The sequence below is a fragment of the Rhinatrema bivittatum genome, chromosome 4 (genome assembly GCF_901001135.1).
Source record: "Rhinatrema bivittatum chromosome 4, aRhiBiv1.1, whole genome shotgun sequence".
NCBI classification, from domain to species: domain Eukaryota; kingdom Metazoa; phylum Chordata; class Amphibia; order Gymnophiona; family Rhinatrematidae; genus Rhinatrema; species Rhinatrema bivittatum.
This window is the reverse complement of record NC_042618.1, coordinates 271,567,756-271,594,586: the sequence shown is the minus strand read 5'-3', so window position 1 is coordinate 271,594,586 and position 26,831 is coordinate 271,567,756. Positions and strand designations below refer to the sequence as shown.

Sequence of the window (26,831 nt, the reverse complement as noted above, 5' to 3'; positions counted from 1 at the left end):
GCTGAGATTCAATGCCAAGAAGTGCAGAGTCATGCAAATGGGAAGTGGAAATCCAAATGAACTGCATTCGATGGGGGGAGAAGGGCTGATGTGCACGGAGCAGGAGAGAGACCTTGGGGTGATAGTGTCTAATGATCTGAAGTCGGCGAAACAATGTGACAAGGCGATAGCTAAAGCCAGAAGAATGCTGGGCTGCATAGAGAGAGAAATATCGAGTAAGAAAAAGAAGTGATTATCCCCTTGTACAGGTCCCTGGTGAGGCCTCACCTGGAATACTGTGTTCAGTTCTGGAGACCGTATCTCCGAAGAGACAGAGACAAGATGGAGGTGGTCCCGAGAAGGGTGACCAAAAAGGTGGAAGGTCTTCATTGAATGACTTATGAGGAGAGATTGAAGAATCTAAATATGTACCCCCTGGAGGAAAGGAGGAGCAGAGGTGATATGATACAGACTTTCAGATACTTGAAAGGTTTTAATGATCCAAAGACAACGACAAACCTTTTCCATCAGAAAAAAATCAGCAGAACCAGGGGTCATGATTTGAAGCTCCAGGGAGGAAGACTCAGAACCAACATTAGAAAGTATTTCTTCACGGAGAGGGTGGTGGATGCCTGGAATGCCCTTCCGGAGGAAGTGGTGAAGACCAGAAGTGTGAAAGACTTCAAAGGGGTGTGGGATAAACACTGTGGATCCATAAAGTCTAGAGGACGTGAATGAATGTGGAAAAAAATATTTGCATTCACAAAAAAGCGGGGAGTAACTTGCTTTTGGTTTGGGGCAGTTACTACCCCAAACCAAATAAGCCTGATACTTCACTTTCAATGCATATCCAGTATAGCTCTCTGCTCCAACGGCAGGGGAGAAAGACTGATACTTCTCGCATATCCAGCATAGCTGTCTGCTTCAATGGCAGGGGAGAAAGACTGATACTTCACGCATATCCAGCATAGCTCTCTGCTTCAACAGCAGGGGAGAAAGTCTGATACTTCATGCATATCCAGCATAGCTCTCTGCTTCAACGGCAGGGGAGAAAGTCTGATACTTCACGCATATCCAGCATAGCTCTCTGCTTCAATGGCAGGGGAGAAAGGCTGATACTTTACTTTCAATGCATATCCAGTATAACTCTCTGCTTCAACGGCAGGGGGAATGAAGAAAAGTGGATCTATATACAGACAACCAACAAGGACTGAATTACATAGTCTGGGTAAACAAATAAGCATGGGTGTAGCTTGCTTATTGCGGCAGTTACTACCCCTAACTAATTAAGCTAGATATTTCACTTAGATGCAGCTCCAACACTGCTCTCTACATTAACGGTGGGGGTGGAAGGGAAATAGAACCAAAAGGTTACTAAGAGCCAGGAGTAACAGATAAGTATGAGAAAAAAAAAGTGCAAAACTTGCTGGGCAGACTCGATGGCCCATTTGGTCTTCTTCTGCCGTCATTTCTATATTTCTATGTTTCAAAAACTGAATGTTTACTAATCAAGATGGATGGCACAGATAAAGAAAATTTCGAGTTGCTTCTAATCTACTATGCCCCTCAGAAGGCACTATATTTGATTTTTTAAATCTGATTGCTGTTGTTTCTGTTAGCCGTGCTAAACTTATTGTCATGGGATATTTTAATATATATGTAGATTGTGTAAATAATTCTTTAGCTAGGCAGTTGTTGGATTCCCTGTCAACACTGGGATTTATACAGATAGTTGTCTCACTCATCAAGCAGGACATACTTAGGACTTGATTGTTACATGTGATGCATATATTGAGAAGGAGCAAATTAATCAGGACAAACATGTCACGGTTCCTTCGACCAACCATTATGTATTCAAATTTTCCATGTTGCTTTATTGTAAAAAGCAGATGCTTAGGAATGATATAATGATGTTAGATGTTATCATTCTATCAAGAATTTAAATCCTGATAAATTTTAGGAACAGTTTGTTAATTTAGAATCTCTTATGAAGAATCTTTCTATTAGTGAAATGATTAAAGTGTGTACTCGAATCAAAGAAATCAGCAGAAACAATAACTCCACTTCAAATCCGGGCTTGTCTTATTAAAAAATCCACTCTGTGGTACTCATTAAAACTGAGAGCCTCAAAAGTGCAAAGAATGGTGAGGCTCTAGAGGAGCACTGAGGAGTATCTTTGTGGCACTGCTGTTGCCTTTCTCTCCTCCTTGAACGTGGCCAGCTGGCATCGTCAGCTGGGGATGATCAGGACTTTAAAACCAGTGGTTCTGTGATGTTTCAGTGGGACGAGGCCTATCTGGAGAGAAGCATGGAGGAATATCTTTGCGTTGCTGCTGTTGTCTTTCTCTCTTTCTTGAATGCAGCCAGCTGATGTCATTAGCTGGGGAGGACCAGGACTTTTAAAATTAGCATGCCTCTGTGGCAAGTTTTTCCAAATGGGAATTTTTCCTTGTTTCTTTCACTACTAAATAGGAAGGGAGAGGAAAGGTAAGATGTTTCCTTCTACATCTACTCCTGCTCAAGGCCCTATTAATCAACATGTAAAGTGATCTCTCTAGTGATATGAACTTGGAGGCTTCTGTTACATCTGGAGTTTCAATGAGTCCAGGCTTTAGTCTGCCACCACCTTTGCTTGTTGCTTTGGAACATGAAACCATGAGACTACTGATTTCTAGTTGGAATTCTATTGGAGTTTCTGTGAAGAATGAGAGAGAAAAAAATCACATATTGTTTCTGGATTATTAAGAGACACTTGATAAGCGCTCAGTGGGAGCGACCATATTTCTTGAAGTTCCAAGAAGATCAAAATACTTTATAAAGGGATACTGATTTGAATGTAGTTGGACATTTTAATTTATCTTCTTTAAGAACTCCTCTTCCATCTGTCTTGCAGTTACCTGACGAAGTGTTTGATGCTAATGAACCTGATAATGTGAATGTCTCTCTATTAGATAACTGGCATTTGATTGCAAAAATGGATAAAAGTATGTCAGATTCTGTATGTTAGGTAAAATTACTCAAAACACTGAAATAAACTTTCAAGAGCATGATATATGATTAGATAATATTGAGAACTGTGAAAGTACCTGCCACTTGTCAGATTTAGTGCAAATGAATATCTCATCTCTTTTTGTGACATGAGTTTTTATTTCATTCCCTAGTTGAATTTGATCTTGCTGCTGGGTGGCATTGTGGGTTTCTTGTGAAATATGCTTTCCAATTTAAACTTTAGTTATAATCAGAACATGACATAGACCCTCCTCAGTGTGGTGTTCCTGGTAAAACTTTGTGAGTTTTGCTTTATTTTACAATTTTTTCCCATATTCAGTAGTTGAACACAGCTCTTCCATGTCTTGATTTTATAGATTTGCATGACTTCTCTCTTCCTTCTGAAACTTTTACAACTTTCAGAACATGAAAATGGTCTCTGATCTGCATGTTTTTTTATTTTGTCTCTATTTCTTACTTCTGATTGAGGATTTTTGTGGACAAAAACCCCAATACAACTAACAAAAAAAAAAGGGTGGGAGAACCAGGCTGGGGCTGTAAAGGGATAGAACAAAACAAAGAACCATAAAACAAGTGGAGGGAGAGGAGAAACATGTTTTTATTTATTTATTTTTTTTGGTGGGGGGGGGGGGGAATTCACATTTTTTTCTGGAGACAAAACACTCCAGTCTAACCAAAAAAACAACTAGGGTGGGAGAACCAGGCCTGGATTATAGAGAGTTTAGAACAAAACAAAGAACTGTAAAACAAGTGGAAGGGGAGGATAAACATATATTTTTTAATTTTCATATTTTTTTTCTGGGAAGAAACAAACATGTCAGCATAACCAACAAACTAACAATAGCAAACAACACAAAAACACCAAAACTCTCATTCTTATACATAATAGGCATGGTAGATAGGTGAAGCAGTAGCAACAGGACCCCTATGGTGGTATAAGGGGAATGGCAGTAACAGTAAGACCCCTAACATGGTATATCTGGGGCATAGCAAGTGCGCAGAGTGCAAACAGTAAGATCCCTATGTGGTATAAGGCAGAGAAGTAGAACGGTAACAGTAAGGCCCCTGTAGTAGTATATCTGAAGTATGGCAGATAGGCAGAGCAGTAAGAATAAAATCCCTGTGGTGGTGTATCAGTGGTATGGCAGGTAGGCAGAGCAGTAACAGTAAGGCCCTTGTGGTGGTATAAAAGGGCTTTCATTCATCTTGCAACTCACATGGAAAATCTGGGAATGCAAGAAAAGGCAGACTGATTTTTAAAAATGGAGAAATTACTTACCTGATAATTTTGTTTTACTTAGTTAGACAAATGGACTCAGAACCAGTGGGTTTATGTTCCCCTGCCAGCAGATGGAAATAGAGCAAGCTGACGTCACAGTATATATAACCCTGCAGTGACCTCAGCCTGCCAGTATTTTCTTCAAAAGCAACTGTGGACAAACTAGCAAACCACTTGATTAAAAACATGATTAAAAACAGATAACCAGAACTGTACTCAACCAATCATAAACACTGAACTCACATAAAATTCTAGGTACCCCAATCTAGGGACTGGATGAACACTTACCAGTAATCTTTTGAGACCCAGAGGTCCATAGGAGGACTATTGTCACACTCATGCGGCAGCCAAGGGTGCGAAGCTGAGTCCATCTGTCTACACTAAGGAAAACAAAATTATCAGGTAAGTAATTTCTCCATTTCCTAGTGTGTAGACAGATGGACTCAGAACCAGTGGCATGTACCAACGCTACTCCCCAACAGGGTGGGAGGCTGCCCATGGTCCAGTCAACACCGCATGTGCAAAGGCAGCATCCTCCCGGGCCTGCACATCCAGATGATACAACCTGGAAAAAGTAAGGAGGACCATGTCGCAGCTTGGCAGATATCAACGGGAGACAATACACTAACCTCTGCCCATGACACTATCTGAGCCCTAGTGGAATGGGCCCTAACCTGAGTATGCAATGGCTTTCAGCATCCACGTACACGGTCATGACCATCTCCTTAATCCAACAAGCTATGGTAGCCTGTGAAGCTGGAGTGCCCTGCTTACTCCCGCTATGGAGAACAAACAGGCGATCCATCTTTTGAAAAGCTCAGAGACCTCCAGATATCACACAACAAGATGCTTAACATCCAAGGAGCACAAAAGGTGAACTACCTCTGTATCCCTGACCTTATCCAGGGATGGCAAGGAGATTGACTGATTCAAATCAAAGTCTAATACTACCTTGAGCAAGAAGGATGGAACAATACGCAGCTATAACGCCTACAGAGTCACCCGAAGGAATGGCTCCTGGCAAGACAAGGCTTGCAGCTCAGAAAACCTATGTACAGAACATATAGAGACCAATAACACAGTCTTCAAAGTCAACAACTGTAAGGAGACTATTAAGTCGCTGGAAAGTAGGGCCCGCCAAAACGTCCAGCACCAAATTAAGACTCCACAATGGAACTGGTAACCTCAAGGGAGGCCTAAGGTGCTTAACTCTCTTCAAAAAATAGGCCACATCAGGATGAGATGACAAGGAAACACCATTCACCAGGCCTCTGAAACAGAAAAGTCCCACAACCTGCACCTTCAAGGAATTAAGGGCCAAGCCTCAATCCATCCTGCAAAAAATCCAGAATGAGAGGGATCTTAACTGAACAAGGAAGAACAGCCTGCTCCTCACACCAGGCCTCAAAAACTCTCCAAAGCTGCACATAAGCCAAGGAAGTGGAGAACTTACAAGCATGGAGTAAAGTGGCAATCACTGCAGAGGAATAACCATGCTTTAAAAGGCGAGCCCTCTCAAGGGCCAAACCATAAGACAGAATCGAGTCGGATCCTTGTGAAGAACTGGTCCCTACTGAAGCAGATCCATATGCGGCAGTAGACGAAGGGGGGCCTCCACCAGGAGTCATCGCAAATCGCCATATCACGGGCATCTAGGCTAGTTCATTGTAACTAGGAGTACTAGCCCCTTGTGGCCTTCAATCTTGCGAATTATCCTGCTAAGCAAGGGCCACAGAGGAAAGGCATAAAGCGATCTGCCAGACCTGTACAAGAGCATCTATTCCTAGGGACCACAGATCTCTCCTGTGACTGTAGAAGTAAGGAACCTTCGCATTTCAAGAAGTCACCAGCAGGTCTAGGAATGGAAGGCTTAGCAATCCACAATCAGCTGAAATGCCTTGGCTGACAACACCTACTCTTCTGGTTCCTGAGTCTCCCTGCTGAAAAAGTCTCTTCTTACGTTATCTTTTCCTGGAATGTGAGAGGTCGAGATTATCTGCAGATGACCTTCCACCCATTCCATCAGCTGCTCTATTTCCTGTGACACTTGCTGGCTCTTGGTTCCTCCCTGGCAATTAATATAGGCCATCATCGTCACATTGTCTGAAATCACATGAACCGATTCCTTCTTTTCGCGTCGTTCGGCCCCGCCCCCGACATGCCCCCTTCGCTCCCAGAATATTTTCCAAGATTATGGTGATGGGGATGGTAGAAATTGCCATGCTGGGTCAGACCAAGGGTCCATCAAGCCCAGTATTCTGTTTCCAACAGAGGCCAAACCAGGCCACAAGAACCTGGCAATTACTCAAACACTAAGAAGATCCCATGCTACTGATGCAATTAATAGCAGTGGCTATTCCCTAAGTAAACTTGATTAATAGCCGTTAATGGACTTCTCCTCCAAGAACTTATCCAAACCTTTTTTGAACCCAGCTACACAGCTTAACATGGTTCTCTCTCATTTACCATTACATGTTGTCTCCTATCAGTCAACCAGTTTGTAATCCACACCACCACCTTGTTTACTCTTCTAACATATAGATTTGTTGCCCTTATAATAGCTTCTTTTAATTTGGCCCACTGTTCCACCTCAACCTTTTTCTCCCAGTCTTCCAGTTCATTTTCCAGGTGCATCCCCATTTTGACAAAGCTCCAATTTGTGAAATTTAAAACTTGGGTCTTCGTGAAACTTCTCTGTAACCTGTTCACGATATCAAACCATACTGTCTGATGATCACTGGTGCTCAGGTGGGCAACTACTTGGACATTAGAGATATTATCCTCCTTAGCAGCAGATATTAAAAGCTAAGCCCGATTTTATAACATGCATGTGCAGCCGCGTGCATGTAATAAAATCCAGGGTTGGCGCACGCAAGGGGGTGCACACTTGTGCACTTTGAGCGCGTCAAGCCCTAGGGGAGCCCCGATAGCTTTCCCCGTTCCCTCCGAGGCCGCTCTGAAATCGCCCCCAGCCCTACCTAAATCCCCCCTACCTTTATTTTGTTTTTTACGCCTGCCTGTGGCGTAACTGGCGTAACTTGCCCCGGCATGGCTGCTGTGCCAGAAGCCTTGGTCCCGCCCCCGGACCGCCCCCAGACCGGCAGCCCCCCCATGCCCCCACCTCCTTTCCGCCCCTTTTTCAAAGCCCCAGGACATATGCGCATCCCGGGGCTTGCGCACATCGCCGGGCCTTTGCAAAATAGGCTTGGCATGCGTGACCCCCCTGTGCGCGTAAATCCAGCAGCATGTAGGGCTTTTAAAATCTGGCCCTTATTGAGCACTAGGTGGAGTATTACACCCTCCCTTGTAGGTTCAATTACATTTCTTTGAGCAAAGCCCCTTGAAGGACATCCACTATCTCTCTACTTTTTTATTTATTTATATTCTGCTTTTTCACACTTTTTTTGGCATTTCAAAGCAGATTACATTCAGGTACTCTAAGTATTTCCCTATCCCCAGAGGGTTTACAACAGTGATGGCTAACCTATGACACGCGTGTCAGAGGTGACACGCCGAGACGTTTTTGCTGACATGCAGCGTTTCATGGACTATCAGGAAATTTTTTTTTTACTGCTGCGCCGACCCTTTAAAATTAGGTTTTTAGTATCCCCCCCACCCTCCCTAAATAGACCCCTCCACCCCCCCTCCCCAATGCCCCCGGGCGCAGGGAGGCTCATTCGGCGCTGCGATAGGCAGGGCCGTGGTGAGGCTCACGTCACCACAGCCCGAAGAAACAGATCGCATTTAAACGCGCTGATGCTCCTCCTCCTTCCTGCCTGTGCGGCCCCGGAAGTAAACGTTGCCGGAGCCGTGTGAGCAGGAAGGAGGTGAAGAATCAGCGCGTGCAGAAGAGGAGCAGCACTTGTGCTTATGGGCCGCCGCGAATTCCAAGTCGCAGCGGCCCGAGAAGAGGAAGAGGCCCGGTAGCAGGGCCACCGCGGCCCGAGAAGATCAGGGCCGCTGCAGGGCTCATCCTGCGGCGAAGAGGAGGCCCAGAGGTGAGAGAGAGGCTGAGGGTATGTAGAGTGTGTGTGTGTGTGTGTGCATGTATGAGATGAGTTGAGAGATTGTGTGCGTGTATGAGATGAGTTGGGAGATTGTGTTTGAGAGTGAGGACCTGAATGTTTGCAGAGACAGCATGTGCTTGAGCAAGACAGCATGTGGGAAAGAGAGAGAGAGAGCGCCTGTGTGTGAGAGTCAGACAGCATGTGCCAGTGATAGACTATGTGTATGAATGATTGTATGAGAGAGCATGTGACAGAGCCTGTGTGTGTGTGTGAGAGAGAGAAATGCATGTGAGAATGAGAACCTGACTGTGTGTTTGAGGGAAGAAGATGGAGAGAAAAGAAACAGAAAAAAAGACAATATAAAAGGAATTGGCAAAAAAATAAGAAAGGGAAGGTGGAAAAAAAAAAAAGCCTGTGACCAACCAATTAGAAAACTAAGATCAGACAGCAAAGGCAAAAAAAAATATAGATTACTTTTTAGTGATTGGCACATGTAATCTTTGGGAATGTGCAAGAATAGCATTTTCTCTACGGATCTCACAATGTTACGAGATCAGCATGGAGAAAGTGGAAGCCCACAGGGCCTGCACAGAGGAGGCAGCAGAATGGACTTCAGTGTCAGTAGCAACAATCGACACCTCCCCAATAGCCATGTGGTAGCAGTGACAGTGGCAGCAGATGAATGAGAGAGGTTCTGAGGTTGCTGGCAAAAGAGAGGGGGGTCTGCATTTAGTGTGTGGCATGTGTATGAATGGGAGTCTGCCTGGGGGTGTAAGAAGCCTGCTGTTGGGGGGGGGGGGGTGGATGTGTGTGAAAGAAAGCATGGGAGTGAGAAGCCTGATTATGTGAGAGAGCATTGGAGTGGGAAGTCTGTGTGTGTGTGCATGCATGAGAGCGAGAGACTGGTTGGTAAGGTGACGGTGTGTATGAGAGAAAGAGACTGGTGTGTGTGAATATGAGAGAAAGAATGTGATTCAGGAAATGAGAAGCCTGTGCAGTGGAGAGCGAGCATGGAAATGAGAGAGAGACTGGTGTGTGTGTGTATGTATGTGTGTGTAACAGAGATAAAGTGATTATGGGAATGAGAAGCCTGTGCATGTGAAGAGAGTGAGCATGGGAGTGAGAAACCTGGGTGTGTGTGAGACACAGCATGTGAGGGAGAAGCCTATATATGTAAGACAGAACATGGAAGTGGGAAGCCTGTGTGTGTATGCATGAGAGAGATCAGGTGACTGGTGTGTGTGTGTGTGTGTGTGTGTGTGAGAGAGAAAGAAAGTGATTATGGGAATGAGAAACCTGTGCATGTGAAGAGTGAGCATGGGAGTGAGAAACCTGGGTGTGTGTGAGACACAGCATGGGAGTGAGAAGCCTGTATATCTGAAAGAACATGGGAGTGGGAAGCCTGTGTGTGTGTATGCATGAAAGAGATCAGGTGACTGGTGTGTGTTTGTGTGTGTATGTGTGAGAGAAAGAAAGTGATTATGGGAATGAGAAGCCTGTGCATGTGGAGAGAACAAGCATGGGAATGAGAGACTGGTGAGTGTGTGTGAGACAGAGAAAGTGATTATGAGAGTGAGAAGCCCGTATATGTAAGTAGAACACGGGAGTGGGAAGCCTGTGTGTGTGTATGGCATGAGAGAAACTGTTCAGGAAGGTGACTGGTGTGTGTGTCAGACTGTTTGGGAGATGATTGGTGAGTGAGAGACAGAAACCTGGTCATGGGGGCATGACTGGTATGGTGTGTGTGTGTGAGAGACATGGGCATTAAGGAAGAGGACCATGAGTATAGAGCTTAGCCTCTACTGCTGCTTCTTCTGTGTGCTACGGCCTGCATGGAAGAGGAGTAGGAGAGCTGCTGGAGAGGGGTAAGTAAAGGTGGCTTTTTAGGTTTATTTTTCTTGATTGACTGCCATTTTAATTATTTAATATTATGTGATGTGTCTGCTTTTTTTGAAATATTTTATTGGTGTTTGGAGAATTTTTAATAGTTTTTAATTGTTGGATGTTATTCTGTTCATAGCTGTTTAGAAACATTTATTCTGCTTATTAGTATAGTTTTACAATTATTTCTGTGTGGGGATCTATAGCTGCTTGCTAGTTCTGTTTTCCTAATAAGAGGTGTATTGGTTTTTAGGGCCTGATTTAATATTTATAGTGTTGCCTTTTCATAGATAGGGTTGCTCCTGTTTGAGTGTATTCCATAATACAGGTGTAACTGTGTGCGGATTAGTTTATGTGCATTACTACAGATCCTGGGAGTATGTTAGGTCGGTTCTGTGTCTGTTACCGAGATGAGATATTTTACTAGCATGCAAGAGTTTTATCAGTCTTATTTGTTGTGTTTTCTCAAGAGGATATGCATTGGTGGTAAACTGCTGTCTTTTCATAAGTAGGGCTATTGAGCCTGGAAGTAGAAGGGGTTTGAGTTGCTGTTACTGAGATGACACCAGAACCAGAATATCTTTTTTGTAGGGTGAATTGTATGGGGAATGTCATAATTCTGCTTTACGTCCATTATTGTGGGTCAGGGGATTCCCGTGGATGCAAACTGTACTTTTACATCTAGCCCCGTGACGATCATGGGTCAGTGTGTCACACATGTGAGAACCATCTGTCAGGTGTGTCCCGACAGAAAAAAGGTTGAGAACCACTGTTCTAGACGACTCTGCATGAAGCATTTTGCATCACAAAAGCATTCTTCCCCTTGCTCTGCGCACCTGGATTGTAACTCACTTTCCATCCCAATATCTCCTGACATCAGTAAAGTGATTTTGCTCTCGAAAAGCATGGAAGTTTAATCTAAATCTATCCTCAGGTAATCTCTGAGGCCTTGAATTACCCAGATTTATTATCATTCACTTGAGCTCCTCCCTGAACATATGCTTTCCTCTATAAGGCAATCTGCAAAGTCGAGTCTTAGACAAGAAATCTGCTGCCCAGTGGCAGAGCCAAAGAAATCTTCTTGTTCCTACTGACAGGGCCAAGGATCTTGCAGTAGCTTTTATTAAATCATACAAGTTATCTGACAAATATGCTGAGGCCGACTCCAACCTAACGGAATCTTCCTCTTCAGAAAGCTGCTGAATCCAATGCAATAAAGCTCTTTCCACATAACTTGCACAAATGGCTGCTCACAGCAAAAAAGCAGTTGCTGAAAAAACATGGTTTAAGATCAATTTTATCTTCCTGTCTTGAGAACCTTCAAAGCAGCACAGCCTTCTACTTGAACAGTAGTCCTTGTTGAGACAACTGCTATTATTGCATCCATTTTTTGCTGTTGGAACAAGTGTTCCTGCGATTCAAAAGGTAAAGGTTATAATTTATTAAACACCTTAAGGCGTCTGAAACCAGCCTCTGGTGTTTCCCATTCAGACATCATCATTGCTGAAAATGTCTATCTTCTACCCCTTTGCCAACTCCTTGCGGACCTCGGACTAATGCACTATATCTGTGCGGACGACGTCCAAATTCTCATCCCCATCATGGAAACCTTACCTAAACTCTCAAAACCTGGGATGACTGCCTTACATCCATCAACCACCTCCTAACTAACCTCCACCTCACCCTAAACACTACAAAAACAGAGCTACTTCTCATCTCCCCTAACAACCATAACCCCTTCTCCACCATTCAACCCTCCCCGTTTCCCAGCACATCAGGGATTTAGGGGTCACCCTCGATGGGTATCTAAACATGAAAACATTTATCAACAACACCACTAAAGAGTGCTTCTACAAACTGCAGGTCCTTAAGAAACTAAATCCTCTCCTCCATCACAATGACTTCCGTACCATCCTGCAAGCCACCTTATTTAGCAAAATTGTCTACTGCAACTCCCTTCTCCTAGGCCTCCCTGCAATTTCCATCAAATCGCTCCAAATGCTACAAAACACAGCTGCAATAATCCAATCCAACTCCCGGAGATCTGACCACATTACACCTATCCTCAGAGATCTACACTGGCTCCCGATCCCATCCAGAATACTTCACAAGACCCTCACAATCATCCACAAAACTCTACACAATCAGAATATACACTGGCTTAACGACTCCCTCCACTTCCATACATCCAATAGACCCACTAGAACTGCCTACAAAGGATCCCTGTCTACTCCCTCCCACAAACTCACACACCACATCTCCACCAAGGAATGCACATTTTCCATTGCGGGACCAACCCTATGGAACTCTATGCCACCCGGACTACGCCAAGAACACTGTCCAAAAACCTTAAAAAACAAACTGAAAAACTAGCTATTCAGCTTGGCCTATACTTAAATATCACATCCTTACTTCTCGCTCCCAAAGGGTCCCCCCTCCCGCCTAAAGAAACTGGATAGCTAAGCTATCTAAGTTTCCTCCTTTCGGGGTATCCCATCACTGGCAATACAGAACTGTGTATATAGTTCCGCTTACATCAATCTCGTATTTAAGCGCACTACCTAAGTCCTCCTGGACCTGTCTTTCCTCTACTCCCCCCATCTTGTTCCTTCATCTCCCTGTTATATGTAATTTGAATGTCTCCCTTTCCAAACCATGTTCTAGTTCCCTCTGTTAATTGTAAACCGATGTGATATGAAAATGAATGTCGGTATAAAAAAGTTTTTAAATAAATCAATAAATAAATTGCCTCTAAGTCTGAATTTAGTGGGAAAATGGTAGCTGCTTTTTGCATACTCTTAATATTGGGTCCCAATCTGGGGGCTCCTTGACCTTTCATTCTGAAAGTCCTAAGGCTGAAATAACCTGTGATATCAATGTTAACATCTCATCATGGTAAAACAACCTAATTGATTCCTCTTCTTCTCCTCTTTAAAAAAAATTCCCCTCCTCAGGTATCCATGGCTGCTTTCTATATAATCCTCTTTATGTCCTAAAAAAGGAGGCTTGCCAGACGTTAGTGTACATACGTGTCTTCTCAGTAGCTATTCTCCTTCTTTTCTGTGACTTTCCATGCCTATATGAAGTAGAGGGCTTAGTAGGTGAAAACTACTCTATGTCACCCTGAACTTGCAGTGCCTGAAATGTTTGGTGGAGAAACTTTAAAAATTCAGGGTAATAGTCAGCACTGGAAATAATACATGCTTGTTGTGATGTACACTGCCAACTATGCTTCTCTGGAAACAACTTAGAGGGCTCCTGGTAATGTACAGCACCTCCCTTTGACAGGGTTGCAAGTGCTCGTGGAGGCTTCAAAATGACCACCACAACTTTTTCAATGGAAGAACTTCCTGAGTCAATGGCCTCTGTAGCATTTGGAGGCTACTTTAAGGTACGTACTGAATCGTTAACCTGTTCTTTGGGAGGAATAGTGAACTTTGAGGTCTCCCTTATTTCATGATGCCACGGCAAATTGAAAATAAAGTGCCAGTGGCAGCAGAGGTACATTTGTTAGCACAGGAGGTACAGTGGCAGTTTTTATCTGCCATCAGATTTAAATGGACCACAAGACCTTAGCACTGCCCTGAGTTCTTAAAACTCCCAGGATGAATAAACTACAACTTACCGAAACACAGATACCTAGAACAGAAGTAGACAAACACCTAGAACAGAAGTAGGCAGCCTTTTCTTAGTAAGAGTGCTTGCTCAAATAGCTCATGTAAAGCTCAGTCAGACTAACCAAACAAAAGAGTAGGGAACTTGGTCTCCTTTCTTGGCTTGCCTAACTGCAAAGAACACCAATCCACAGGAACCTCGCCCTAATTAGTCTCCAGGAAATTAGTATAGAAGCTATATCAGACCAAAATAGCTCAATATGTCATTCAATTTAAAACACCAGGTAGAAGCTTGTCCACAACCACCCATCCAATAGCTGGAGGCAGAGAACACTATATCAGGTTCCATTCATGACATAAAAAAACCCCCAACTCTACCTCCAACTGTGGTAGAGAGATCTAAACACAAATGCTCTTGACTGGTGGAGCAGAAGAAAAGGAAGCTAATAATGGAGGACACTGGAGATAGGGACCCATGATAGCACAGAGACCAGCCTTGCAAAAGAACTCTGCCAACCTTAAAGAACTTAGCAGCTCAGCTTTAGGTGAGATAAGACATTGAAGGAACTCATGTTTTTTGTTCAGAAATACAAATCAATGACACAAGCTAGAACAAAGAGGGTTGAAAGCTTTGTCAATAAACTATAGTTAATCCTTATTTTGTACCTAGTAAAGGGGCTGGGAACTGAGAGGTGCCAGTCCTGAGGCTTGTTTTAAAATTGTATGGTTCTTCATGGCTCCCAGCCAGAGGATCATTGCTGCAATGACCAGACTAGATACAACATGGGAGAAAATACCTTTGTAGTTGCACATGAAGGCTCATAGAGCTAGGTCTAGTTAAAATTTAAGAAAAGGCCCAAAGCAGAAGGAGGAAACTGCCAGATTAAAAAGTACTATAAAAAAAAAGAATCTCATTTCAGAAATTCTGGCAGCATTATCAGGTAAACGAAACACTATATCTATTCTCTGGTATAACATGTATTTTAAAAAGAATAGCTACATATTCAGAATCTGTCATGAACTCTGTAAACTACAAAAAAAAATCTATCTATAAACTTTAAGGGATTTTGAGAGGATGGCTGGCAGTGTAGTTGCCTAGTTGCTTAGCAACTGGTTCAAAAGCTGTTGGTTGGTAAGAAACTTTATGATATTAAAATCCACTTATTGGGAGTGTGACAGACAGACAAAAACTAGCTTTTATTATATACAGTAGAATTCTATGGGAAGGGACTTTGTTCCCATGTGATTTATCTTTTGTAGTTCTGAAAAACATATTTATTTAGCAGCATTTATCAATCACTTTACAGATAAAAATCACCCAAAGTGATGTACAAAATAAAATTCACACAATAAATTAAATATAGTAAAATACAGTAGAGTTTCCAGCACATATTCTCTACAACAATCCACTGTCTCCAGGCTTATTCACTCTACTTTCGTCTGTCCCCTAGATGTTACACATTAAAAACAGTTGTCATAAGCCATGTCTTTAGATTTTTGTGAAACTTCAACAAATCATGTGCCTCTCTTAATGCAAGCAGAAGGCCATTTTACAAACTCAGGATAGCATCTGAGAAGGATCTATTTTGAAAATGCAACTGATAAATGTTTTTACAGATGGTAATTGCAATTGATATTTTCCCACTGATCTCAGTTTTCTCCCTGCCTCATACTACTTTAATCTATCTGTCAAATGAGGAGGGCATATACCTTTCAACACTTTAAATGCCATCACCACTTACAATGAGCCATAATAGGCAACCAAAGTAGTGTCAAAAGCAATGTGATGGTCAAAATCCTTCAAAAGCTACTTGTAAAAATACATGCCACTGTGTTCTGAATCAACTGAAACTTACGAATCGCTCTCCCTGGCAATCCTAGATAATCTACATGAGAAAGCACCAGAGCATATGTAACTCTTTTTGATGTTGTGAATTCCAAATACAGTTTCAACTTTCTCATCATTTTCAATTTAACATAGGTGTTCCATGCTACCTGAGCAATTTGCTTCTCCATACTTAACTGACAGTCCAATACTACCTCCAGTGATCTAATTTCTTCTTTGGGATTCAATTCAATCCCACTCAACCTGGGCCATTTACTAATACTCCATTTCCCCAGGTGAAGCAATTCCATCTTAGAAAAAATTTAAACAAACTTATTCTCCCTCAGCTAGTCCGCTATAGTTTTGTAAACATGGATTCAACCAAAAAATAGTCTCATTTTGGTCCCTGTTATCGGTATATTGTCTGCACATGTGTACAGATTAAATCCAAACGCATGCACAATACTCCCTAGTAGGGCCAGTAAGACATAAAAAAGTAATGGAGACAGGGATGAGTCTTGGGGCACATCTGACCCCACCTCCTTCAGTAGAGATTTCTTCTCCTGAAATACCACAATTTATTTTCTGTCTTGTAGAAAACTCAAGGCAAAAAAACAGAGGGGACTACCTTACACCGTGGAAAGACTTTTATTAGAATTGCCCGACTCAAAATACAAGCTGAGTTTCGCCAAAAGGCTGCATCAGGGGCTAAAACAATCAAGAACAATAGATATTACCACAAACATGCTCTATATTAAAAATTATAAACAATCTGCTAGAAAATGGATGATTGCTCATCTCTATGTAACTCTGCCATAATAGTCTACACTCATAATATTCATATATAACATACATATTTAAATCATTAATGTGCAACGTGACCCATTCACTCTATTTTAAACCTCCTACTATTTAAAACAAACATCATTTTTATAAAAAAATTGTTTTAAAAAATATCAGATATATGTAGCTGTGAGTATATGGTTACAGCATAAAGGTAATGATTTCAGTGTTTTCATATATTTTTTTAAACTATTTTTTAAAACAATTTTTTTATAAAAATGATGTTTGTTTTAAATAGTAGTAGGTTTAAAATAGAGTGAATGGGTCACGTTGCACATTAATGATTTAAATATGTATGTTATATATGAATATTATGAGTGTAGACTATTATGGCAGAGTTACATAGAGATGAGCAATCATCCATTTTCTAGCAGATTGTTTATAATTTTTAATATAGAGCATGTTTGTGGTAATATCTATTGTTCTTGATTGTTTTAGCCCCTGATGCAGCCTTTTGGCGAAACTCAGCTTGTATTTTGAGTCGGGCAATTCTAATAAAAGTCTTTCCACGGTGTAAGGTAGTCCCCTCTGTTTTTTTGCCTTGGCTACGTGGGACCACCTTCCGGTTTGTTTCATTGTAGAAAACTCATAAACCATTTTAAAATTTGACCCTTCAAACCTAACTCTTCACAAAAATGGCAGTATATGAGGCATATTATATTATTAGTTGATGTACATTATATTACTAGTTAGCATAATTCTTTTCTATAAATAGTTGTCAAAAGTTTAGTCAGACAGCTACTCAATCCTAGTCCCTATAAAACAGGGCTTCCCAGACCTATACTGGGCATCCCACAGCCAGTCAGGTTTTCAGGATGTCCACTGATAAATTTGCATATACAGAATTTATAATTGAGCATATCCTGAAAACCCGATTGGTATGAGGTCCCCAGTATAGGTTTAGGAAGTCCAGTTATGAAAGCTATCTTGATAGAAAGACCGATCTTTAAACAGAGTATGTTGTTTGCTCTAGGACTTTATTAATTACATGTTGTAATACCTTGAATTGGACTAATACAACTAAAAGAACTCTCCATTACATTGGAGTTTCAAGCATAATTAGCAATGTGTATCAATATTATTTCATTATAGATCATTTATTAGTTAGTACCCAGTTATTAATATTGTTAGCCTTGGTAAACCAGGAGTCATGACCTATTTTGTTTCCTATATCATAAGAACATATGAACATAAGGTTTGTCATGCTGGCAAATGTTGTGACTATGGCAAAAATCTTGAGTCTTCAAACTTTCCCTCTAGCTTGTATCTCCCTCATGAGGAGATTTATATCCTACTGAATGTCTAATTGTCCATTTTTTTTCACTATGAAGTCCTCACTATGTAGGGAGTATAACTGACATATAAGACTGAATTAGGCATGTAGCGTAAAGGATCTTGCATTTTGGTGTTTGCAAACAATAAGGTGCAACATAAGCCATAATATCTTACCAGGCAGTAGAAGTCTGAAAAGACATCAGCGGTGAGCTTGCAGCATCTTCTTTTAATGTGTGTGCAGCCTCTGCTGTTTGAGACTGAGTTTGTACTTGGCATGGATCCTGATTAGAGTTATCCATGTGGCTTTGTCCTTGCTTCATCCATTTTCCCTGAATCCCCAATCTTGCCAGGTAAAATTTGCAAATGTCATAGTTCATTGCTGAATAATATAACAGATCCAAAACCAGTAAGATCACAACAAAAAAGCCATAGATCCAAACTCCCACCAAAGCACTGTAATTGCTGGAAAAAGGAAACAAAACAAAAGAAGTGATTGAATACATACATAATACATGTGCTATCATACTTTTTATCTACTACAATACAGATTTGTACAGTCTTAAACCTAATATGTAACAATTTTTGTAAATTAATAGATCAATTACTCCCAAAACATCTTACACCTTTGGTAGGCAAAATAATATTAAGAACAGTGATTATATAATAATACAAATCATTTGGGCAATTAGATAGCAGACAATGTATTATTCTTAACAGGTTATGCAGGTACAACCATACTGTCAATGAAAAATGAAAAACTGGCTAGATTAATTATATACAATTATTATATCATTTACAGTAACTGTGTGGGGACAAAACTAAATTATTTACATTTATTCTGTCTTGACTAATACAATTGCTTCTCTATAAACATTCAGATTTTTTAATTGAAATATCCCCGTATGACAGAATAGAACCTTAAGTTAGATTTTATGTTTTACTATTTATTTTTCCATCATCTACCAATACATTTGAAAACAAGGAGGGCAATACTGAGCCTTCCCATAAGGCTTGCAGGCCACAGGAACAAAGCACCCAAATGACTACAAGCTCATTTTCAAAGCAAAACTCGCTGTGGAATTTCTCTTTGAAAAACCCTCCAGTTTGCACAATGCATGAACAAAGTACGCTCTGGAAATTATACATATAGATTTAATAATTAATCTCTGTGCGTACTTTTCCTTCCTGCCCACTTTTCTGTGAAAGTACAAATGTCTGATTATTGTCTCCTCACTCCAAAGAAAGTAGAGAGAACTGTGGAAATAGGAAGGGAGAAGCGTTGCTTGTTGGATATTTTAATCTGCCAGATGTGGACCGGAGTATCTCTTCTGAAGAATATACAAGAAGTAGATTCTTCAGACATGGAGCAGAGTGGAGGAGTAGCCTAGTGGTTAGAGCAGCAGGCTATAAACCTGGAGAGCAGTGTTCAAGTCCCACTGTTGCTCCTTGTGACCCTGGGCAAGTCACTTTACCCTCCATTACTTCAGGTGCAAACTTAGGCTGGGATTTTCCATTCTTTCAGAGAATGATGAATTGGAGGGGGAGCAGGCAGTGATCGCACCACCGTGGTGTTATCGCTGCTGGCTTTCACACCACTCTAAAAGGTGGGGATAATGTGTGTTATCTTATCGCTGACTTTTCATGTGCGATGGCCTTAGAAAATAACCCCCTTAGATTGTAAACCATCTGGGGATAGGGAAATACTTAGAGTACCTGAATGTAATCTGCTTTGAAATGCCGAAAAAAGTGTGAAAAAGCAGAATATAAATAAATAAAAAAGTAGAGAGATAGTGGATGTCCTTCAAGGGGCTTTGCTCAAAGAAATGTAATTGAACCTACAAGGGAGGGTGTTATACTCCACCTAGTGCTCAATAAGGGCCAGATTTTAAAAGCCCTACATGCTGCTGGATTTACGCGCACAGGGGGGGTCACGCATGCCGAGCCTATTTTGCAAAGGCCCGGCGATGTGCGCAAGCCCCGGGATGCGCATATGTCCTGGGGCTTTGAAAAAGGGGCGGAAAGGAGGTGGGGGAATGGGGGGGCTGCCGGTCTGGGGGCGGTCCGGGGGCGGGACCAAGGTCTCTGGCACAGCAGCCATGCCGGGGCAAGTTACGCCAGTTACGCCACAGGCAGGCGTAAAAAACAAAATAAAGGTAGGGGGGATTTAGGTAGGGCTGGGGGCGATTTCAGAGCGGCCTCGGAGGGAACGGGGAAAGCTATCGGGGCTCCCCTAGGGCTTGACGCGCTCAAAGTGCACAAGTGTGCACCCCCTTGCGTGCGCCAACCCTGGATTTTATTACATGCACGCGGCTGCACATGCATGTTATAAAATCGGGCTTAGCTATTGCTAGGTCTGCCCTCATCCTATCTCAAACCTTTACAGATGGTACAAAATTCAGCAGCCCGATTACTAACAGGCGCAAGAAAGAGAGACCACATATCTCCCATTCTGAAAGAGCTTCATTGGCTACCCGTACACTTCCGTATCACGTATAAAGCCTTATGTATCATCTTCAAAACCATTCATCAACGCATCTCCCTCGATCTTCAAATCCCCCTCCAAGTATACAACTCGACAAGACCTACCAGAGATGTCTACAGAGGCGCCCTCAAAGTTCCCCCTGCGAAAATGACCAGACACATCACCTTAAGAGATCGTGCCACCTCCACAGCCGGCCCTTCCCTGTGGAATTCCATTCCTACAGAACTCAGACTGGAACCCTGCCTCTTAACTTTTAGGAAAAGACTTAAGACTTGGTTATTCAAGCAAGCTTTCCCAGACACATCACGATGACACAAGCCAAAGACACAAACCAAGGATTCCTCATAACATTCAGCCATTAATCATGCCATTTGTACATAGCATTTAATTTAATTTTCTGTATACCGTTAACCGTTTATTCTTTCCTATCTCTTCCTCCTTCTCCAAGTTCTGCTACCCTCGTTATTTGTAACTATTCCTTCGGTCACAACAGTTCCTAGTTGATGTATTTAATGCACTCCCGTTTCATGTAAACCAGCAAGATATGTTCTCATGATTGCCGGTATATAAAAACCTTAAATAAATAAAAAATAAATAAAAATATCTGCTGCTAAGGAGGATAATGTCTCTAATGTCCAAGTAGTTGCCCACCTGAGCACCAGTGATCATCAGACAGTATGGTTTGATACCGTGAACAGGTTACAGAGAAGTTTCACGAAGACCCAAGTTTTAAATTTCACAAATTGGAGCTTTGTCAAAATGGGGATGCACCTGGAAAATGAACTGGAAGACTGGGAGAAAAAGGTTGAGGTGGAACAGTGGGCCAAATTAAAAGAAGCTATTATAAGGGCAACAAATCTATATGTTAGAAGTAAACAAGGTGGTGGTGTGGATTACAAACTGGTTGACTGATAGGAGACAATATGTAATGGTAAATGAGAGAGAACCATGTTAAGCAGTGTAGCTGGGTTCAAAAAAGGTTTGGATAAGTTCTTGGAGGAGAAGTCCATTAACGGCTATTAATCAAGTTTACTTAGGGAATAGCCACTGCTATTAATTGCATCAGTAGCATGGGATCTTCTTAGTGTTTGGGTAATTGCCAGGTTCTTGTGGCCTGGTTTGGCCTCTGTTGGAAACAGAATACTGGGCTTGATGGACCCTTGGTCTGACCCAGCATGGCAATTTCTTATGTTCTTAGAGTGCCACAGGGATTGGTTCTGTTCAATATTTTTGTGAGTGACATTGTGGAAGGGATAGAAGGTAAAGTTTGTCTATTTGTGGATGATACTAAGATCTGCAACAGAGTGGGCATGATTGAAGGAGTAGAGAAAATGAAAAGTGATTTAAGAAAGCTTGAAGAGTGGTTGAAGATTTGGCAACTAGGATTTAATTGCAAGAAGTGCAGAGTCATGCATTTGGGGTGTGGTACTCCGAAAGACTTGTATATGATGGACAGAGAAACATAGATGTTGATGGACCAAGTGAGAGACCTTGGGGTAATAGTATCTGGTGATCTGAAGGTAGCAAAGCAATGTGACAAGGCGATAGCTGAAGCCTGAAGAATGCTGGGCTGCATAGAGAGAGGAATAACCAGCAGGAAAAATGAGGTGATAATACCCTTGTACAGGTCCTTGGTGAGGCCTCACATGGAGTACTGTGTTCAGATAGAGTCAGGATGGAGTTGGTCAGAGAAGTGCAACCAAAATGGTGTGGTGTCTGTATCAGAAGACATATGAAGAAAGGCTGAATGATCTAAATATGTATACCCTGGAAGAGAGAAGGTGCAGGGGAGATATGATACAGATCTTCAGAAACATGAAAGGTTTTAATGATGCACAAACTTTGAATCTTTTCCGTTATTTATTTAAACTTTTTTTTTTTATATACCGGTATTAGTTGTGGACATCATACCGGTTTACATAGAATGAATCAAGTTTGGAAATTACAATATAACAGGGAAAGGCAAACTGGGAGAAGGGTAAAAAGAGGCAGCTAAGAAGAAAAGATTAACAAAAGATTAACTAAACAACTGGGTCCTCAATGTGAGGAACACTGAAGCACCATGTAGTGATGCATAATTTGACATTTTTGTGGGCCGTCTATTCTGGGTAAGCTTGTTTAAATAAGAAAGTTTTTAATTTCTTTTTGAATTTGATCGCACATGGTTCCAGGCGTGGGTTGGGCGGCAGGGTATTCCAGAGAGAGGGACCTGCGATCGAGAGGGCACGGTCGCGTGCAGAGGAGAGATGGGCTATTTTAAGTGAGGGCACGAGGAGGGTGCTTTCCGTTAGAAAGGAAACAGTAAAACTAGGAGTCACAAAATGAAACTCCAGGAGGGGGACTACTCAGAACCAATGTCAGGAAATATGTCTTCTTAGAGATGGTGGTGGATACTTGGAATGCCCTTCCAAAGGAGTTGGTGAAGAAGAAAACAGTCAATGAATTCAAAGAGGAATGGGATAAACACTGTGGATCCCTAAAGGCTAGAGAATGGAAATCAAGAGTGCATGGGAATAACATGCATGGAGCGGCAGTTACTACCCTTAACGGAGGGCATGGGGATTTACTACCCTCAATCAATAGCCTTGATGCTTTTGACGCAATTGATGCTTTTGACGCAATTGCAACTTTGACATGGTGGCGGGGGGGGGGGGGGGGCGAGGTGGTGGTGGTAAGGGGAACAGGATACAGACAACAGCTAACATGGGCCCTGACTTACGGTCTGGGGTATGGACACGCAGACAAAAGGGAAAAAGCACAGGACAGCTTCTATGGCCAAGTCCCAAAGAAAAGAATGTCAAGCAACATTGTCTGAATTATCAAGAAGACATAAGCACAAAAGTACAGAACAGCTTCTAAAGCTAAGGCCCAAAGCAAAGAATGTCAAGCAGCATTGTCTGAATTATCAAGAAGACATAAGCGTAAAAGTACAGGACAGCTTCTAAAGCTAAGGCCCAAAGCAAAGAATGTCAAGCAGCATTGTCTGATGTCTGTGGCAGGCAAAATGGTATAAATTATCATAAAGAACAAAATTGTTGAACATATAGATAGGCATAGTTTAATGAGACAAAACCAACATGGATTTAGCCAGTAAAAGTCTTGCCTCACAAATTTGCTACTTATTTTGAGGGCATAAATAAACATATGGAAAAAGGTGAGCCAGTTGATATAGTATATTTGGATTTGCAGAAAGCATTTGACAAAGTCCCTCATAAAATACATCTTAGGAAATTAAAATATGCCTCATGAAATATCCCTCATGAAATACATCTTAGGAAATTAAAATATCACAGGATACTGTGCAGTGTCCTACTATAGATTGCCAACAGGTTAAAAGATAGAAAACAGATAGTGGGACTAAATGGTAAATTTCCCAATGAAAAAAGGTGAATAGTGGAGTGCCCCAGAGATCTGTTCAGGGACCACTGCTTTTTAAAATATTTATAAATGACCTGGAAAAGGGAATAACTAGTGAGGTGATCAAATTTGCTGATGACACAAAATTATTCAAAGTTGTTATATCACAAGAGGATTGTGAGAAATAGCAAGAGGAATTTGCAAAACTAGGAAACTAGGCATGCAAATGGCATCTCAGAGACATGGTGGAAGGAGGATAACCAATGGGACAGTGCTATACTGGGGTACAAATTATATCGCAATGACAGAGAGGAGTACCCGGGAGGCAGTGTGTAGCGCTTCATGTCCGGGATGGCATAGAGTCCAACAGGATAAACATCCTGCATAAGACTAAATGCACAATCGAATCTTTATGTGTAGAAATCCCTTGTTTATTGGGGAAGACTATAGTGATAGGAGTACACTACCATCCACCTGGCCAAGATGGTGAGACGGACAGTGAAATGCTAAGAGAAATTAGGGAAGCTAACCAAATTGGTAGTGTGGTAATAATGGGAGATTTCAATTACCCCAATATTTACTGGGTAAATGTATCATCGGGACATGCTAGAGAGATAAAGTTCCTGGATGGAATAAATGACAGCTTTATGGAGCAATTGGTTCAGGAACTGACAAGAGAGGGAGTAATTTTAGATCTAATTCTCAGTGGAGCACAAGATTTGGAGAGAGAGTTAACAGTGGTGGGGCTGCTTGGCAATAGTGATCATAATATGATCAAATTTGAATTAATGACTGGAAGGGGGACAGTAAACAAATCCATGGCTCTTGTGCTAAAATTTCAAAAGGGAAACTTTGATAAAATGAGAAAAATAGAAAAACCTGAAAGGAGCAGCTACAACGGTAAAAAGTGTGCAAGAGGCATGGTCATTGTTAAAAAATACCATCCTAGAAGCACACAGTCCAGATGTATTCCACACATTAAGAAAGGTGGAAACAAGACAAAACGATCACCGGCATGCATAAAAGGGGAGGTGAAAGAAGCTATTTTAGCCAAAAAATCTTCATTCAAAAATTGGAAGAAGGATCCAACAGAAGAAAATAGGATAATGCATAAAAGTTGGCAAGTTAAATGTAAGACATTGATAAGACAGGCTAAGAGAGAATTTGAAAGAAGTTGGCCGTAGAGGCAAAAACTCACAGTAAAAACTTTTTAAAATATATCCTAAGCAGAAAGCCTGTGAGGGAGTCAGTTGGACTGTTAGATGATTGAGGGGTTAAAGGGGCAATTAGAGAAGATAAGGCCATCGCGGAAAGATTAAATTATTTTTTTGCTTCAGTGTCTACTGAAGAGGATGTTGGGGAGATACCCATATCAGAGATGTTGCGTGTCCCAGCTGCGTTGGTGCCGCGACTGGGCCTGCTCACCTCGCACTCCCTTCCACCAGCTCTGGCTCCTCGTCTCTGGCTGCCGCAGCCAGCTCCCGCTGTCCGTGGTGCTCCCAGGCTTCCCCAGGCCCATCGGGGCCTTCCGACTCTCAGCGCTCATCACACAGGGGTTCGACGTCCTCTTCAGTGTCGGCCCCACCCCTAGGTGCGCGTGTGGGACTGCGCTCCCTTTTAAAGGGCCCAGCGCGGGAACCCGGTCTGTGGTGCCTGGTGATGAGATCACGTAGTTCCTGTATAAAAGGTGAGGCCCCGTTGCCCAGAACCTCGCCTTGGCAATAGGGTCGACACTTTGGTGTAGCTAGTTTGCTGTTCCTTGTTCCTCTGCCTGACCCAGTCTCGTTCCAGTGTTCCTGTGTTCCTGTTCGTTCCAGTGCTCCTGCATTCCTGTGTTCCCGTGGTCCTTCTTGTGTTCCAGTGTCTCTCCTGATTACTGCCTTCGTTCCTCCTCTTCTCGTACCTCCTTGGACTGATTCACGGTACTGACCTCTGCCTGCTTGACAACGTTGACCGCTGTCTGGAACCGACCACTGCCTACCTACTGACCACGTTGACCACCTCCTGGAACCGACCACTGCCTGCTCACTGATCACGTTTGAACGCCACCTGGAACTGACCACTGCCTGCCTACTGACCACGTACAGACTGATCTCGGAACTGACCCTTGCTTTGGTTGACCATTCTCAGACTGAAACCCTGGCTTTGACACTTCCACTACACTTGGATACTCTATTCGCTCCTGTGACAACCACACCAGCCTGCTCGGATGCTACCAGTGGCCTATCTCCATCCAGGGCCATAGGTGCTGCCTATCTCGCCTGGAAGACCTTCATCTCCCATCTCCTTCCGGAGGTTTCCAGTGATCCAGATCCAGGTCTAGTGCGTCCATTCCTCATCAGCTGCGCACCTTTGCTAGTGGTGGGCACACCTCTCCGCTACCTCTCTGGGAGAACCTCTGAGGCCCACCTAAGTCCAGGCAGTCTGGGTACCCAAGGGCTCAACCTGCGGAAACCCCGGATTCCTATTGGCAAAGCTCCAGCTAGCCTCTGTGTCATAGTGTGCTCCACCTCCTGGTGACAGGCGCTCTCTGGGTCTGACCAGAGGGCCGTACCAATCCTGCACCAGGCCAAGGGTCCAACTCCAGCGCAACAAGAGAAGGTTTTCATGGGTAATGATTCAGATGGACTGAACCAAATCCCGGTGAACCTAGAAGATGTGGAAGGCCTGAATGACAAACTGAAGAGTAGTAAATCATCTAGACTGGATGGGTTCTGAAGGAACTAAAAAATGAAATTTCAGACCTATTAGTAAAAATTTGTAACCTAGCATTAAAATCATCCATTGTACCTGAAGACTGGAGAGTGGCTAATGTAATCCTAATATTTAAAAAGGGCTCCGGGGCGATCTGAGAAACTTCAAACCAGTTAGACTCACTTCAGTGCCAGGAAAAATAGTGGAAAGTGTTCTAAATATCAAAATCACAGAACATATAGAAAGACATGGTTTAATGGAACAAAGTCAGCATGGCTTTACCCAAGGCAAGTCTTGCCTCACAAATCTGCTTCACTTTTTTGAAGGAGTTAATAACCATGTAGATAAAGGTGAACCAGTAGATGTAGTATATTTAGATTTTCAGAAGGCATTTGACAAAGTTCCTCATGAGAGGCTTCTAGGAATAGTAAAAAATCATGGGATGGGTGGCAATGTCCTTTCATGGATTACAAACTGGCTAAAAGACAGGAAACAGAAACTATGATTAAATGGACAAGTTTCTCAGTGGAAAGGAGTGGGCAGTGGAGTGCCTCAGGGATCTGTATTAGGATCCGTTCTTTTCAAT

The 26,831-nt window shown here is 42.4% G+C and overlaps 1 protein-coding gene across 2 annotated transcripts in view; it reads right to left on the bottom strand.

Annotated features, from left to right (window-relative positions):
* SHISAL1 (shisa like 1) overlaps positions 1–26,831 on the bottom strand; it is a 529,020-nt gene that overhangs the window by 146,946 nt on the left and 355,243 nt on the right. For both annotated transcript variants that reach the window (XM_029600117.1, XM_029600116.1), the window contains exon 4: positions 17,887–18,174. In XM_029600117.1, the coding sequence (XP_029455977.1) occupies positions 17,887–18,174 (288 nt within the window). The remainder of the gene's footprint in view (positions 1–17,886; positions 18,175–26,831) is intronic.